This window comes from Podarcis raffonei, chromosome 12, assembly GCF_027172205.1.
Source record: "Podarcis raffonei isolate rPodRaf1 chromosome 12, rPodRaf1.pri, whole genome shotgun sequence".
Classification (NCBI taxonomy): Eukaryota; Metazoa; Chordata; class Lepidosauria; order Squamata; family Lacertidae; genus Podarcis; species Podarcis raffonei.
Window position 1 is genome coordinate 1,974,673 of NC_070613.1, and position 16,363 is coordinate 1,991,035.

Sequence of the window (16,363 nt, forward strand, 5' to 3'; positions counted from 1 at the left end):
TGAGTCTGGCACATTCCCTCCTCTTCCTGTGCACCAGGGCGCAAGGGTGTCTCTGAGCATGCGCCGATTTCCTCACTGATTCGCATCCCTCCCTCCTGCAGGGCCGAGTCCTGGTCGAGGGCCGAGGAGACGCCTGCTGCTACTGCGTGGAGGCAGGTGAGCCCCCCAGGGTGGCAGGGAAAGGGGGCAGAGACCCTGCACCTCTCCTCCCACCCCACATCGGACAGACTCTGCAATTTCAGTTTTCTCCCCAGGCCTGTGCGTTTATATACACTGGGTTTGTGAATTATTTGCTGCACCGAATGAGGAATAAGTTTTAGAACTCTAGATGCAGGATTCACAGCTCAAGAACCCCTGACAGATGGATAGCCAACCTCTGCTTAAAAGCCTCCGAGGAATCACAGAATCCTAGAATTGCAGGGTTGGGAGGGGCCTCCAGCGGTCATCTATCTCAGCCCCTTGCAATGCAGGAATCACAACTAAGTAGGTCAACCCCTGCAATGCTCCAATTGGTGCTAATCATGGGGGACGACCCCTGTTTTCTTATCTTGCCCCTGGGGAATCTTATTCCTTGTTTTTTGAACTTTGGGGATGCTTTGTTCAAATCTTACATTTCCCAAATATTTCATAGCATCCTGGAATTGTAGCGTTGGAAGGCAGCACTGTTTAGGGAAGTTTTTAATGTTTGATGTTTTATTGCTTTTTTATTTTTATTGCCATATTTTCCCATGTATAAGACGCCCCCATGTATAAGATGTCCCCTATTTTTGGGGACTCAGGTTTAAGAAAATGGGGGGAGATGGCCCCATGTATAAAACAGCCCCTAATTTTTGACATTTTTTTTAGGGGGGAAACCTAGTCTTATACACGGAAAAATATGGTAATACAGTGGACACTCGGGTTGCGAACATGATCCGTGCGGGAGGTGCGTTTGCAACCCGCAGTGGCGGGTCTGCGCATGCGCAGGTTGAGAGTCAACACTTCTGCGCATGCGCAACCACCAAAACCCAGAGGTAACCTGTTCCAGTACTTCTGAGTATCAGTGGTCCGTAACCCAAAAAAACACAACCTGAAGCGTCTATAACCTGAGGTATGATTGTATTCTGCTGGGAGCCACCCAGAGTGGCTGGGGAAACCCAGCCAGATGGAGGGGGGGTATAAATAATAATCATCATCATCATCCAACCCCCTACAATGCAGCACTCACAGGAGTCTTGAGGTAACAAGCAGATTCAACAGAATTCCCCAGCTCAAAACCCTAGTTACCCCCAGGGTCTCGTGTTCGGTGGTGGCCCAGGGCATCACCCCAGGATCTGCCCCACCCCTCCTGTTTCCTTCCTATGCAGGTGAGAACCGGACGGCTCTGCCAACTGTGCCAGCCCTGGGACCCCTGGGACCCACCGTGGCCAGCCCGGCTGCCTTGACCACAGCCTTGCCCTTCAACACCTTCCCAATGCCCCCTCTTGGAGGTGAGACTCTGCGCGCATCATTCCTTGCACCTGGGTAAATGCAGGCCTGTGACGTGGGGCTTCTCGTCTGCAGGAACCGAGAGAGACCCCTTCCGGGATGGAGGTTGTCCACGAAAGGGTTGCTCCTCCCACTTGCTTGGTGGGCGGGGCTCTATATGCAAACAAGCTCCGTCACCTCGGACAGAGCACAGTGAAGATGCCTCTGCCTCGTGTCAATAGGCGGGGAGTCCCAAAGTTCGGGTCCTGCCACACTTTATCACCGAAAATTGTTGTCTTTTAATATCTGTTTCTATTTTATTTATGATATTATTGTTTGAATACGTGTTGTATTTATAGATCATTTTATTGTTTTATTCTCTCCGTGCCCGGCTTTTTGGAGAGTTGTTGTTTTTCATGATCAAGTGGTATTTAAATTTTATGAAACAAGAGAAAGAAAGAGAGGGAGGAAGGGAGGAAGGGAGGAAGGAAGGAAGGAAGGAAGGAAGGAAGGAAGGAAGGAAGGAAGGAAGGGAAAGCTGGAGCAGCTGAGGAGCTCATCCAGAAAGGCTTTTCCAATCAAAGTGTACCCTTAAAAGAAATGTGATCAGTGTTAGAAACTGAGATATGGGAGCTAAATGGCACCTTTAGGTTATGGGCACCACAAAGGAATGTCGTAAGTGCGCTTTTTAAATAACAATAATACAATGCCGGAAGTGAATGAACAGCAGCTAAAGCATTGTGTTCATTTTTCACATGGTCTAGTCCTTCCCCTGCCCACCCCCCTAATATTCTTAAGAGGGTGTTTTCTCCAGTCTTCAGAGAGTAGCTGGAAGTGGGGAGGCAGAAAAAGGTCCCCCTTTCCTCCCACTCTGCAGTTTCAATCTGAAATCTTAGGCTCCCAGAGCTCAGAAACTGCTCGCACTAATAAAATTCCCTGGCGCAAAATGCGCCTAGAACGATGGGAGTTTCGAACGCTGGGTGTGATGTGTTTCCACGATGCCAGACGCTCTCCTGACCCGCCCCCCCACCTCCCTTCTGTGCCACCCCCCAGACCTCTGCTACGGCCCGCTGGGCATTGCCTCTCTGCCGGACGCCAGCTTCACGGCTTCCTCGCAGCAGCCAGAGAACCCGGCTCACGCCGCCCGCCTCAACCGCGTCCTGCCCAGCGCCGACCTCCAGGGCTGGGCTCCCCCCGCAGACGTCTATCCTGAGCTTCTGTCCCGGCCCCCCTTCCTGCACGTGGATCTGGGGGAACCCAGGAACCTGACAGGTGGGTGCTCCCCTCGCTCTGGAAGGGCCGGCTGAGGTTGGATGGGGGCTGTGCCGGATTTACGTACAGTGGAACCTTGAGTTGCGGACGTAATCCGTCCTGGAGGCGCGTCCGCAACTCGAAGTGTTCGCATCCAGAAGTGCCGTGTCTGCGCATGCATGCAGCGTGGTTTAGTGCTTTGCGCATGTGCGAGCAGCGAAACCCGGAAGCAACCCGCTCTGGTACTTCTGGGTTGCCGCGGGACACAAGACAAAAACACACAACCTGAAGTGGACGCAACATGAGGTATAACAGTATAAGCTAAACAAACTACGGTTTAGGGTCCCACTCTCTTGGGGATCCCCCAAAAAATTAAAGGAAAAAACAACCTGGATGTACATTTTCAAAATATAAGATAACAAGCAAATAAAATAAAGCGTACATCCAGCAACAGTGTTTGTGTGTTGTGTCGGCTCCTATGATGTAAGTCATGGCCCCCACCTGCTAGCCTGCTCCCTCAAATATCACTGGTTTGCTCCTTTCTATATACAGGGTGCCTACATTTTGCCATTTATAATTATTGGTAGTTTGCATTGTATATTTACACCTGTTATTATTTCATGTTATAGGAAGTTTCTAGAGACTAGATGATGAGTCTTTGTAAATTGTGTTTCTGAAGGAACCTTCGTTCTTGCCAAATGCCAATGTGTTTGCATTATTAAGTGTGTTATGAATAAAAAATCCTTTTAAGTTAGAGCTTAATATGTAATTATTTCACTATTAACATACTTCTTCTTAATTGTATTTCAGTTCAGCAATTAGCCTGCTTCCTCAAATACCACCAGTTTGCTCCTTTCTATATATAGGGTGCCTACATTCTGCAGCCTGCAGTGCAGCCCAGTTGACTGTAGGTCAAGCTGTTGTACCTGTTTTCTAATATCAAAGAGTGCATGTAGACTGATGGTCAGGCAGCGTAGACTAAGAGTATGAGTCTTATGCCTACTGATTGATTTCATGTAACACATAATTTATTTATTTTGATCTCATTATAAAATTGCCTTTCCTCCTCAGGGGTGGTGGTGCAGGGGGCCGGATCCTCTGATGCCTACGTGACCAGCTTCTTCCTGCGGTTCAGCCTGGACAGCGTGAGGTGGCATGACTACCACGAGGCCTCTTCCACGGGCACCGTGCCCGACCTAAAGGTGCAAAACCCACGTGGTCTAACTTATTTATTTATTCTCCAAGGAACTCAAGGCGGCGCCCAAGGCCACTTCTCTCCCTCCTCACTTACTCCCCGCAACAACAGCCTTGTGAGGTAGGCAGGGCTGAGAGGCAGCCACTCTGCCCAGTGATCTTCATGGCCGAGTGGAGATTCGAACCCAGGTCTCTAACCCGGTCCTAGTCCGATGCTCTAACCCCTGGCTCGAGAGGGTGGAGTGGGGGGAACGAAGTCCCTACGGCACTGCAGGGCTAGGTTCATGGGCCCACAGGGCAGCTTTTGCCAACCTGGTGCCCTCCAGATGTTTTGGGAGGCAGCTGCCGTCAGCCCGAGTCAGCGCACGCTGGCAGGAGTTGTAGTTCAGAAGGCCTGGAGGGCACCAGGTTGGCAAAGGCTGCTTTCGGGATTTTGTGCATCTATATCTAAGACTGGGAAACAGCTGTAGGACATCTGTATCGCTTAGAATCATGGAATCATAGTTGGAAGGGACCCAAGGGTCATCTAGTCCAACCCGCTGCAGTTTCGGAATCTCAGCTTAAGCAGGGCTTTTGGAGGAAGAGAGGAGAACTAGCCCCGCTGTACATCGGGGAGGGCTGTGTGGAGAGAGTCTCTTCCTTTAAATTCCTAGGAGTTTATCTCAGGGAAGACCTTAACTGGAAAATCAATACAACCCAGGTGCTTAAGAAAACCCAAAAGAGACTCCATCTCCTCAGAGTATTGCAGAAGAAAGATGTCAATCAACATTTGATGATCTCCTTCTACCGGTCCACAATAGAAAGTGTCCTTTCCTACTGCATCACGGTCTGGGACACTGGTTTGACATCAACAGATAGAAAGTGCCTACAGAGGGTGGTGAATACAGCACAAGATATTATGGGCTGTCCCGTGAATCCGCTGGATGAAATAGCGGAAGAACGTTGCCTCAGGAGAGGGAGGAAAATTCTCAGGGATGATTCACACCCTGGCGGCACTTTCTTGATTTCCTGCCCTCGGGCAGAAGATATAGAAGCAGGACTAGTCACACCAACAGGGTGAAGAACAGCTTCTATCCTGGGCTGTTAGGCTGCTGAATGAAAAGAGAACAACAGGGCAAGTGACTTTTGGGTTTGGTGGGTGTGCGGCAGTAAACAAGGGGAATTAAGACCAAGAGAGCTGAGTGGGGGGTGCTCGAGTAATCTCACTGTATACAAGTTGTACAAGTGACAATAAAGTACTTCAATTTCAATTTCAAAAGAAAGAGAAGGAAGGAAGGAAGGAAGGAAGGAAGGAAGGAAGGAAGGAAGGAAGAGAAACCGATGCTCATAAGAAATGTGTTTAAATATAGCCAGGGTAGTAAGGTGCTCAGACCATGGCTCAAAAGGTGGTGGGTCCATATATGTTTTTGATGACAAGGTGCTTCGTAACATTGGTATTAATACTTTATTGAAAAGTTTTTAATTATAAAGAAATAAAGCGAGACAAAGAAAAAGAGGAGGTATATCATTCATTCGGTGCTTTGTAAAGTTGAATGAGTTCTGACAATGGGGCCTTCGGTCTCTTCCCCTCCCTCTAGCTCTTCCAAGGGAACTCTGACGACTCAACGCCCGTGGTCAGGACCTTCCAGCGCATGGTGCGTGCCCGGCATGTCCGGATCCTTCCCCGCGACTTCCACAATGGGATCTTCCTCCGTGTGGAGCTGCTGGGCTGTGGGAAAGGTAGGATGGCAGGATTGGCGAGGCGTATTGGCGGTGCGTGACTAATAATAATAATAATAATAATAATAAATTATTATTTCTACCCTGCCCATCTGGCTGGATCTCCCCAGCTACTCTGGGTGGCTTCCAACAGAAGGTTAAAAATACATTAAAACATCAGTCGTTAAAAACTTCCCTAAACAGGGCTGCCTTCAGATGTCTTCTAAAAGTCAGATAGTTGTTTATTTCCTTGACATCTGATGGGAGGGCGTTCCACACGGCGGACGCCACCACCGAGAAGGCCCTCTGCCCGGTTCCTTGTAGCTTCGCTTCTTACAGTGAGGGAACCACCAGAAGGCCCTCGGAGCTGGACCTTGGTGCCCGGGCCCAACGATGGGGGTGGAGACGCTCCTTCAGGTATCCTGGGCTGTTTAGGCTTTTCAAGGTCAGCACCAACACTTTGAATTGTGCTTGGAAACGTCCTGAGAGTCAATGTAGGTCTTTCAAGACCGGTGTTATATGGTCTCGGCGGCCGCTCCCAGTCACCAGTCTAACTGCCGCATTCTGGATTAGTTGTAGTTTCCAGATCATCTTCAAAGGTAACCCCACACAGGAGATAACTAGAGCAGGCACCCGCAAACTCGGCCCTTCAGATATTTTGGGACTACAATTCCCATCATCCCTGACCACTGGTTTTGTTAGCTAGGGATGATGGGAGTTGTAGTCCCAAAACATCTGGAGGACTGAGTTTGAGGGTGCCTGAACTAGAGCACAGACCACCCTGGCAATTGGGCGCTGCTGTTCCTTCTGTCTAAACCCTCAAACTTCCCCACCCTCCTCGCCCCCTTTCAGTGTCCCCAGAGCCTCCCGGGACCCCAACGGTGCCACCCACCGCCAGGCCTTGCTGGACCGGGGAGTTCCAGTGCCAGAACGGGCGCTGCGTCCCCGCTGGGCCCCATGGGGCCATTTGCGACGGATTCAATGACTGCGGGGACTTCTCAGACGAGAGGCACTGCGGTGAGTAGTGGGCAGAGACCCCTTAAGAAGCAGGTAAAACCAAGCAGTCTGTCTAATATATTGCATGCAGTTCCGGTTGCCTCCGCTCAAAAAGGAGATTGCAGAATTGGAAAAGGTTCAGACTTTGGTAATCTTCCGTAATATGGCCAAAATCTGGTGCCCCCAAATGGCCCTTCTCTCTCTCTCTCTTTGCATTTTAATATTTTTAGTAAGTTTTATATAACAAGTTTAAATTCAAACATATCATTCACCTCCTCATTTAGGAGTCTCTGAATCCCTTGACTTCCCTCTGCCATTCCATGATTACCATTATCAGTCTTTCTTTTCATCTGCTTATCGTATTTTCTCTAATTTGTTTTAAGAACAGTAATCCATTTTTCCACAGTTTTGCATGATCAGAAGCATTACTCAAATCCTGCCAAAGTTTTTCGTTGTTCACGGTGTTCTCTTAAATACATTATAATTTCCCCCCCATTTCTTCTTAAAATCAAGCAGATTCCAAGTTCCAAAGATAATGTCGCTTCCTTACTGCTAGTCTTTGCCAACTTCTGACAGCGGTCAGTTCAGTCGGTCAGCCTAAACTTTCCCTCACCCTTCGTGAGTTGCAAGCTTGCAGAAAGAAAGCTTTCCCTTTCTTACAGGCTTGGTTACTGGGCTACGTTTTAGCAGGCTGGGTTACTTTTCTACACAGAGTTGGGGTTCGTAATAAATTCTGTTCGATCCTTCCTTCACCGGATCTGTGCTGTGGGTTCGTTTGGCAGGAGTCGGCCCGTCTCCAGAGCCCTCCATCCCAGGGGGCTGCATGCCCTCCCAGTTCCGCTGCGCCACGTCGGGGGTCTGCATCCCAGCATCCCAGAGGTGCAATGGGGTCACCGACTGCCCAGACGCCCATGATGAGGTCGGCTGTGTGCCCGAAAGCAGAGCGCCCTCGGCTGGGACCAGCAGGTAATGCATGCTGGGGGAAGTCTCCTTTAGAGCCTGCCCCCCCGCCTGGTGTCTGGGCTGTGGGTTTGGTGAGATAGCTCAGTCGGTGGATTCTTCATCTCAGGGCTGTGGGTTTGAGCCCTGTGTCGGGCAAAAGATTCCTGCGTTGCAGGAGGTTGGGTTAGATGACTGATGGGATGTTTCCAAGGGGACGGGGGCAATTCGCAGGCCCCCAGCTGGCTCCAGCCCACTGGCCGGTAGCCGGGCGAACGCCGGTCCTTGGAACAGCATCAAACAGCGACCTGCAGCTTCAGAACTCTTCAGAAGCTGGAGCACCCTCTAATCAGCAGAGTAATTAACTCTTTGCGACGGAAGATGTTATGTACTGAGTTGAATAGGATCCACAATGCAGCAGTCTGATTGGTCCTAGAACAAGAGGATCCAGAATGCAGCAGTCTGATTGGTTCACAGGAGCCACCCAATCCAGCTCCAGGTGGAAGTGAATCCGCAGCCTGATTGGCCTACAGGAGAATCCCGGAATTAGCCAATCACAGGGGGCCCATTGTGTAAATCATGTATATAAAGCAGACATTTCGGGGGAAATTCCATTCCTCACTACTATGAGCTGAATAAAGAGCATGAAATCCACTTTCGACTCCGAATATATTTCAGAAGGGCGAACAGAGGCATATGTAAAGCATATTTACAAGCAGTTTATTCAGCATAGATCAAGACAAAGGAAACACGTCTGCTCTCCTTCATGTCTAAGAGCAGGAAGAAGACTAAGCAAAAGCAATACACAAACGGAAGTTCCCAGCAAGCTGTGCTGGAATGTAAACAGACATGTGACATATGACAATCCACATATCTGTTCCTCTTAGGGTGGAATGGAGCATCAATATCCTAACAGCGATTGTACGATTCTACAGAGCTAAACTGGGGAACTCTCTGCTGCAGGAGGCAGCCAGGGCCACCAACCTGGATGGCTTTAAAAGAGGATTAGGCAAATTCGTGGAGGAGGAGAGGCCTGGCAAAGGCAGCAAGCCAGGATGGCCCTGCTCTGCTTCCACAGTCAGAGGCAAAACAAAATAAAAAAATTCCTTCCAGTAGCACCTCCGCCAACGATTGCAGTTTGGGAGCTTTTGTGGGGAACCCCTTAGCAAAAGTCATTGCAATATTTATTTCAGCTCCTGGACCTCCGAAAAACAGCCGACGAAGCCTTCCGTGCCCCACGCAACTCAGGTGAGAGTGCCAAGGGGAATCGAGGCAGGATGGGGGGCGGGTTGCTGAAGACTCAAGTTTCCAGCAGGGAGGGAGCCAAGGACAAGTGGTTCAAGAGACCGGCGGGGACTGGTGGGGACTGGGTTCAAATCCCCACTCAGCCAAGAAGCTCATGGTCTGGTCTGGGGCTGCTTACGCTTTCCTTTCTTTTTCCTTTCCTTTTTTTTAAACTTGCATATTCATTCATCTGTTTATTTATCTTTCATTAGCTTGGACAATCTTCAGCATTTCTTTACTTTTTAAAAAAAATAATTTTCATTGGTTTTACATATAATCACATTACATAACACCGAACCCTCTTGTTTTATCTCTTTGGCTCAACTGAGCCTCACGGCTTCCCTCCCTCCCGTCTGACGGTTCACAAAATTAAACTTTGCATCTTTACATTCCGCTTCGCTTCCTATCCTTGTTATACCTATGGAGGCCAATGGCGTCCGAGGGGTCCGGCACACTTCTCTGCGCGGCTTCGCTCTTCCCCCAGGGACCTTTGACTCAGCAGAGCTTGTAAACACAGCGGAACAGAAGCAGGAAACGTCGTTCGTGTGAGGGCAATAATTCAGGCTGAAACGCAGCAGTCTCCTTATCTTTAAAGTCTTTATTCCTTAGCAAACACAATAGCTATAAATCTCCTGGCGACAGTTCGCACATCGCTGCTCTCTCGACGGAGCAAACACGCACACAGAAAGAACACAGGAAACCACTCCCTTCAGTGTTCTAAACCCGCCTCAAATATGAGACGTCATCACTCAGAACTCTTAACCCTGTAAGTTCTGAGCCTCTCTCCATAATACCATAACCTAAAATATTATATTACTCAACCTGGATAGGTAGCAATTTCACCTTACAGATCTTCAGATACCCCTGCTAATGGTGTTAATGGCTTACAGTTGTCTTTCAAATATAATATAAATTTGTTCCAGTCCTTTTGGAATGTCTGGTCTCACTGGTTCTTCCCGTCAGTTTCGCCACTTCTGCAAAGTCCATCAGCTTCACCTCCCACTCTTCTAACTCCTGTTGCTTCCATCTCTGGGCTAACAAAACTCTTGCCGCAGTTGTTGCATATAAGAACAATTTTTTATCATGTTTCGGTATCTCTCGGTTACCCTTTTCCAGCCTTCCTCGCAGGACTGTGGTGCAGTTAAAACCGGGGAGCCGAGTGGCAACACCGTCAGCTCCCTGGAAGGAGGAGAGCAGGAAGGACAATTCCAGTTTATCCAAACTGGCTAGCAGAAGGTGACTCTCTTTTCTCTCCATCCTTGCAGGTGTCTCCCAGCAGATGGCCGCTTCCTGAAGGTCTCACCTTCCCCCAGCCAGGTAAACTGCATCTCTTCCCAGATAGGGGGGAGGGGCTTGGTTCCAGCCCTCTCCAAGATCTGCACCCGTCACCTTTCATTCCTCCATGTTGATGGGATAGCCCAGTGGGTAGAGCACGAGACTGCATTTTGAATTGCATTTTAACCTGCATTTTAAATTGGTTTTTATTATGTTTTTACTGTAATTTTACTGGTGTTAGCCGCCCTGAGCCCGGCTTTGGCCGGGGAGGGCAGAGTATAAAATAAATTTTATTATTATTATTGTTCATGATTCTGAGTTGTCACAAGATAGACCATTATAGGGACGCAGGTGGCGCTGTGGGTAAAACCTCAGCACCTAGGACTTGCCGATCGCATGGTCAGCGGTTTGAATCCCCGCAGCGGGGTGCGCTCCCGTTGTTCGGTCCCAGCGCCTGCCAACCTAGCAGTTCGAAAGCACCTCCGGGTGCAAGTAGATAAATAGGGACCGCTTACCAGTGGGAAGGTAAACGGCGTTCCGTGTGCTGCGCTGGCTTGCCAGATGCAGCTTTGTCACACTGGCCACGTGACCCGGAAGTGTCTCCAGACAGCGCTGGCTCCCGGCCTATAGAGTGAGATGAGCGCACAACCCTAGAGTCTGGCAAGACTGGCCCGTACGGGCAGGGGTACCTTTACCTTTACCTAGACCATTATTGGCGATAGTGATTCATTTTTCTCATAAATTACTTACTGTACATCTGTGGCAGTGAAGGTTTGTGCGGGTTTGGAAAGTACGTAAATATGCCATAAATTTCCTCTGTCCTGTTTTCGTTGGTCAGAAGGCGTGAAAATATTTCGCATGCAGTATTCGCTGCTGAATTTTACCATTGTCCCTCTAGCAGGTTGTCCAAACTGCTGTCCTGAGCAATGGTTTCCATTTATTTATGGGGTAGGGTTAGGGGGCACTGGGGAAGAGCTCGTGGTACCGAGCGGATAGGAGCCCCAAAACTCTTGGGAACCTCGGATACAGCAGAACTAACACCGGCCCACCTTGAGAGGCTGTTGTGCCGATTTCTAAGCTGACACGTGTTGTGATGTGCCCTGAGATCCATGGGCAAAGGGCGGCATATTAGTGTAATAAAATACAGTGGTACCTCGGGTTACATACGCTTCAGGTTGCATACGCTTCAGGTTACAGACTCCGCTAACCCAGAAATAGTGCTTCAGGTTAAGAACTTTGCTTCAGGATGAGAACAGAAATCGTGCAGCTGCGGCGCGGTAGCAGCAGGAGGCCCCATTAGCTAAAGTGGTGCTTCAGGTTAAGAACAGTTTCAGGTTAAGAACGGACCTCCGGAACGAATTAAGTACTTAACCCGAGGTACCACTGTAAAAATAAAACTTGCTTTGCAAATCCATGGAAGCAAATCTGGGGGTGCCTCTAACTCTTGGATTTGTGCACCCTCCGACGCAGGTTCCTGCAGTGAAGCCCTCGGTCTGGAAGACGGGCGGATCCACCAGCAGCAGCTGAGCGCCTCGTCCTACCAGGACGGGAACCCACCAGACGCCGGGCGCCTCAACATCGTGCCCAACATGTAAGTTTGGGGGTCCAAGTCAGCTTCATGGAGTCAGGGACAGATGGGGGGAGCTCAGAGAGCATTGGGGTGTGAGGGTACCATAGGGGTTGCATTGCAGAAGGAAGGAAGGGGCCGGACAATTTGATGGTGACTTAAGAAAGTGCATAGTTAATCTCTGGAACTCCCTGCTGCAGGAGAAAGTGACGGCCACCAACTTGGGTGGGTTTATGATTTTTTAAAAATAATTTTTATTTTCATTGCAAAGTTACAACAAAAATTAGAAACATAAAATCCTAAAAAAACGAACAAACCAACAAAAACAAAGCAAAGCAAACAGAAAACAAAAAGGGGAAAAAAACCACACCTGCAAAAAAAACCAAGCCATCATACTAATCTTTACATACATATACACATATTGACTTCCTTCCTCTGTTTTGAGACCTCAAAATTTTTAATCTTTCTGAATTGTTGTGTCGAATGTAAATTACCTCTATCTTTACACCTTTTGCTCCGCTTTTCAATTTCTTTAATCCTGCAAAGCTTCATTTGTTACATACCGATATACTTACTCCAGAACAATGCTTTTTCATATATTCTTTAACACAATCCCATTCTTTTGCTAATTTTTGGTCTGATTGTCCCCTTAAGAATGCTGTGAATCTTACCAAATTTATATATTCACAAAGTTTAATTTGCCATTCTTTTATTGATGGGATTTTTCCTCCTTTCCAGTTTTTTGCTATGAGCATCCTGGCAGCTGTTGTTGCATAAAGGAATACTTTCCTTTGATTGCCAGGAATATCTTTTGTAATTATACCTAAAAGGAATGCCTCCGGTTTTTTACTAAAATATATTTTAAACATTCTTTTGATTTCTTCATATATTTCATTCCAAAATTGTTTAATAGGTCGGCATTCCCACCACATGTGAAACATTGTTCCTATTTCTTTCAAGATGGTTATTGTCATTTATTATTCTTATTTATTAAATTGGTAGGCTTCCTTTCAGCTGTAGACTTCAGGGCATAAAAATACAAGATGAAAACCACAAAAATATGTTAAATCCTCTTTAAAAGAGGATTAGACGAATTCCTGGAGGAGGAGGAGAGGGCTGAGCAACTTGTGACTATTAATGTAAAAAAAATGGGCAATGGAAAAAAATTATCTGGTGCCTCACCTTCTCCTGATGCCCTAGGCAGCTGCTTATTTTGCTGAATGGTTAATAGGCCAAACAACTGATGCTTCTCCTTCCCCTGACCCCCACCAGGCAGAACATGGCCCCTGGGTGGAGCCCGGGCCCCTCGGACCCCGACCCCTATTTCCAGGTGGACTTCCTTCAGCCCACGTTCCTCACTGCCGTGGTCACGCAAGGCGGGGGGCCCTCCCGGGGCTACGTCTCCCGTTACCGCCTGGTCTACAGCGACGACGGGGTCAACTTCCGGGATTACGCCCGATCTGGATACGGCCCTAGCGCTTCCCTGCGGGCCCAGGTACCACCTCTGCCCATGCCCTTCGCCCTGCCTGGCACGGGGTCCTCCTGAGCGGGTGCTGAGGACGGGCTCCCCCACTTCCCAGGAGATCTCTCTGGGCTCCCAAAAGAAGGCAGAGCTGCTCAGTGGGTTGGTGTGAGAGGAGATCCCCAAGGCTCATCTAGTCCACCCCCACCACCCGCAACACAGGAATCACAGCTAAAGGCCCCCGACAGACGACCCGCTCGCTAAGCACTCATCCTGCTCAGCTTGCACCAAGAAGACATGGGAATCAGATTATATCCTGCTCTACTTTATCTTCTGCTCTGTTTACGAAGCAGTTGTGTTAATTGCATCTATCAATCTATTTATTGCCCCCACCCTTCCTTCATTATTTAAAAACAACTTACAGTCACTGAAAATACAGTGGGTCCTAAGACATATAGCTATGGTGCTAATATCACAGAATGGTAGAGCTGTAGAGCTGGAAGGGACCCACAGAGTCATCTAGTCCACCCCCAAAAAAACACTAAAAGAGGATTAAAATTACCATAGCTTTCTAAGCATCTGGGGAGGCTTGTCTAAACAAGAATGCTTTGAGCAAGTGCCTGTTTGATCTCAAGAGGCAGGGAGTTCCAAAGGGCAGGGGTTGCCACACTGAATGACCAAGTCCTAAAAAATGCGGAATGAGGATTATGGGCTGTCAGTAGCTGTGCCAATTCTGCCCATCAACGCTTACCTGGAGCAAGTCCTAAAAAATGCGGAACGCTTACCTGGAGCAAGTCCTAAAAAATGCGGAATGAGGATTATGGGCTGTCAGTAGCTGTGCCAATTCTGCTCATCAACGCTTACCTGGAGCAAGTCCTAAAAAATGTGGAACGCTTACCTGGAGCAAGTCCTAAAAAATGCGGAATGAGGATTATGGGCTGTCGGTAGCTGTGCCAATTCTGCCCATCAAAGCTTACCTGGAGCAAGTCCTAAAAAATGCGGAATGAGGATTATGGGCTGTCGGTAGCTGTGCCAATTCTGCCCATCAACGCTTACCTGGAGCAACGCCGAACTCGATGGCACCTAATTTCATAGCTGTCAACTTTTCCCTTAGGGAAATGCCTAATTTTGAGCTGGCATACTTTTAGAAGGCCTTGGCAGAGTTCTACCAAAGCCCTTTTTCAGTAAAAACAATTGGGGGAGGGGGAATAGTTATGCCGCGCCCGTTCTGAGCCTCGCTCTTGCCCTCTGCCGCCTCGGCTTACACTTCTCAACTTCCCGCAGGTCCTGGAGGGCAATTTCAACAGTGCCACGGCAGTGCGCCAGGAGCTGCGCCCGCCCATCTTGGCCCGCATCCTCCGCCTTGTGCCCACGGAGTTTCGCGGGAGCCCCTCCTTGCGCATGGAGGTGATCGGCTGCCCTTGGAGTGAGTTTGGGGGGACTGGCGGGGGCACCTGGAGGGTTCTTCCGGGGGAAGGTGGTCGGCTGACGGGGCCTCTCTTCCAGAGTCTATGCCAGCCTCCTGCCCTTGTTCCTACCAAGGGTGTGCATGGAAGATAGGGGAGAGGGAATGGGGGAGGCAGAGGCTGGCACAGAGCAAGGTTTTCTCCAGGAAAACCATGCCCCCCCCCGTCTTTGCAATTGAGGCTTTATGGGAATCTGCTTTGAGCACGTGGTACAGTGGAACCTCGGTTTTCGAATGTCTCTGTTGACGAACATTTCAGTTTTCAAATGCCGACACCCCGGAAGTAAATGCTTCTGTTTTTGAACGGTTCTGTTCCTGAACGGCTTCCGGGGCACATTTTTCATTTCCCCCCCATTGACTTTGCAGCCAGCCATTGATCCTCAGTTTTCGAACTTTTCAGAAGCTGAATGGTCTTCTGGAACGGATTACGTTCGGAAACCGAGGTTCCACTGTACCTTGGTTTTTGAACGTCTCCGTTGACGAATGTTTCGGGTTTCGAATGGCGTAAAACCCAGAAGTGCTTCCGTTTTTGAACACACCTCAGAAGCTAAATGTATATGTTATTTTTCTCAACTTCCTCTATTAAATTTGCAGACTGCCCTTTGTGCCTCGGTTTTCGAACGTTTCAGAACTCAAACAGCCTTCCGGAATAGATTATGTTTGAAAACCGAGGTACCACAATTACTCCATTTGAAGGGGGCACTGCAAAACCTGCAGATTTTCCTGCAAAACTATTACAAAACTTTGGTACGGCTTTGGAGTGAATTGGATGTTGGATTTCCATGTGTTAACCACGAACCCCGGTTTGATGTATCTATTACTTGGGGGGCTCCTTGGTTTTGCTGTTTTTGTTTTCACTATTTTTTTGCCTTTTTGCTTTGTAGTTTACCTTGCGAGCCGCCCTGCGGTCTTCTGATGAAGGGCGGTTTGTCAATCAAACACACAAACAAACAAACAAACAAACAGATAAAAATAAAACATTTGGGGGCGCTGCAAAACACGGGGTTCGCGCTGCACAACACTGCCAAGCAGCTGCAAAGCTTTGACACCGGTTTGGACCCCAAATCCTGGGGTTTGTAGTTCATGAGGCCGGACACTCAAGCTTCTCCCATGCTTCTTTCCAACCCCACAGCTGGTGTGACCTCTACGGTCACTGGCACAAGACCCCCTGCCCCAGAGAGAGCATCTCCTCCGCAGTGGCTCACCGGGCTGCCAAGTGTATCACAGGAGTCCCAGCGCCCTGGAGGAGCAACCGGCGTCCCAGAATCGCCCCGGATCCAGCCCTCCAAGGAGCATCACGTCTCGCCTTCCTGGTCCACCTCCTGGCCGTTGGGATCCACTTTGCCCAGACTCGCCACTGGTACCCCTGGCACGACGGTGCTGCCCGCGTCCCAAACCTTTCCGTACCAGCCAGGCCTGCGAACCACGCTGTCCGGTAAGCAGGGCTTCCAGCTCCAAAGGGGGCGACAGAGGGATGCGTCTGGGGCTGATCTTGCTCAAAGAGCATTTGGAATGCTGTGTAGGGTTCTGGTCACCTCACCTGAAAGAGGAGATTGTAGAGTTGGAAAAGGTTCAGAGGAGGCCAAACTTACGGACTATGCAGAAATGGCGAACCTTACTGGGAGAGTAAGAAATCAAGATGACAAACTTTTTAGAAAAGGATGGGAATGGTTTATTGAATATTTACAGATAAATTGTAAACGGATAAAAAAACACTGGCAGTATTATCTTTTTAGGGGGGATTTATGGGGGGGAAATGAGGTTGATAGGTTTTTGATAAATTGTT

The 16,363-nt window shown here is 48.9% G+C and overlaps 1 protein-coding gene across 2 annotated transcripts in view; it reads left to right on the forward strand.

Annotated features, from left to right (window-relative positions):
* Nucleotides 1-16,363, forward strand: part of LOC128424273 (SCO-spondin-like) — a 170,770-nt gene that overhangs the window by 59,193 nt on the left and 95,214 nt on the right. For both annotated transcript variants that reach the window (XM_053410272.1, XM_053410273.1), the window contains exons 39-51: nt 102-156; nt 1,347-1,469; nt 2,500-2,718; nt 3,769-3,899; nt 5,469-5,610; nt 6,442-6,606; nt 7,368-7,551; nt 8,718-8,772; nt 10,074-10,125; nt 11,554-11,674; nt 12,923-13,145; nt 14,397-14,538; nt 15,710-16,012. In XM_053410272.1, coding sequence (XP_053266247.1) covers nt 102-156; nt 1,347-1,469; nt 2,500-2,718; nt 3,769-3,899; nt 5,469-5,610; nt 6,442-6,606; nt 7,368-7,551; nt 8,718-8,772; nt 10,074-10,125; nt 11,554-11,674; nt 12,923-13,145; nt 14,397-14,538; nt 15,710-16,012 — 1,915 coding nt within the window. The remainder of the gene's footprint in view (nt 1-101; nt 157-1,346; nt 1,470-2,499; nt 2,719-3,768; nt 3,900-5,468; nt 5,611-6,441; nt 6,607-7,367; nt 7,552-8,717; nt 8,773-10,073; nt 10,126-11,553; nt 11,675-12,922; nt 13,146-14,396; nt 14,539-15,709; nt 16,013-16,363) is intronic.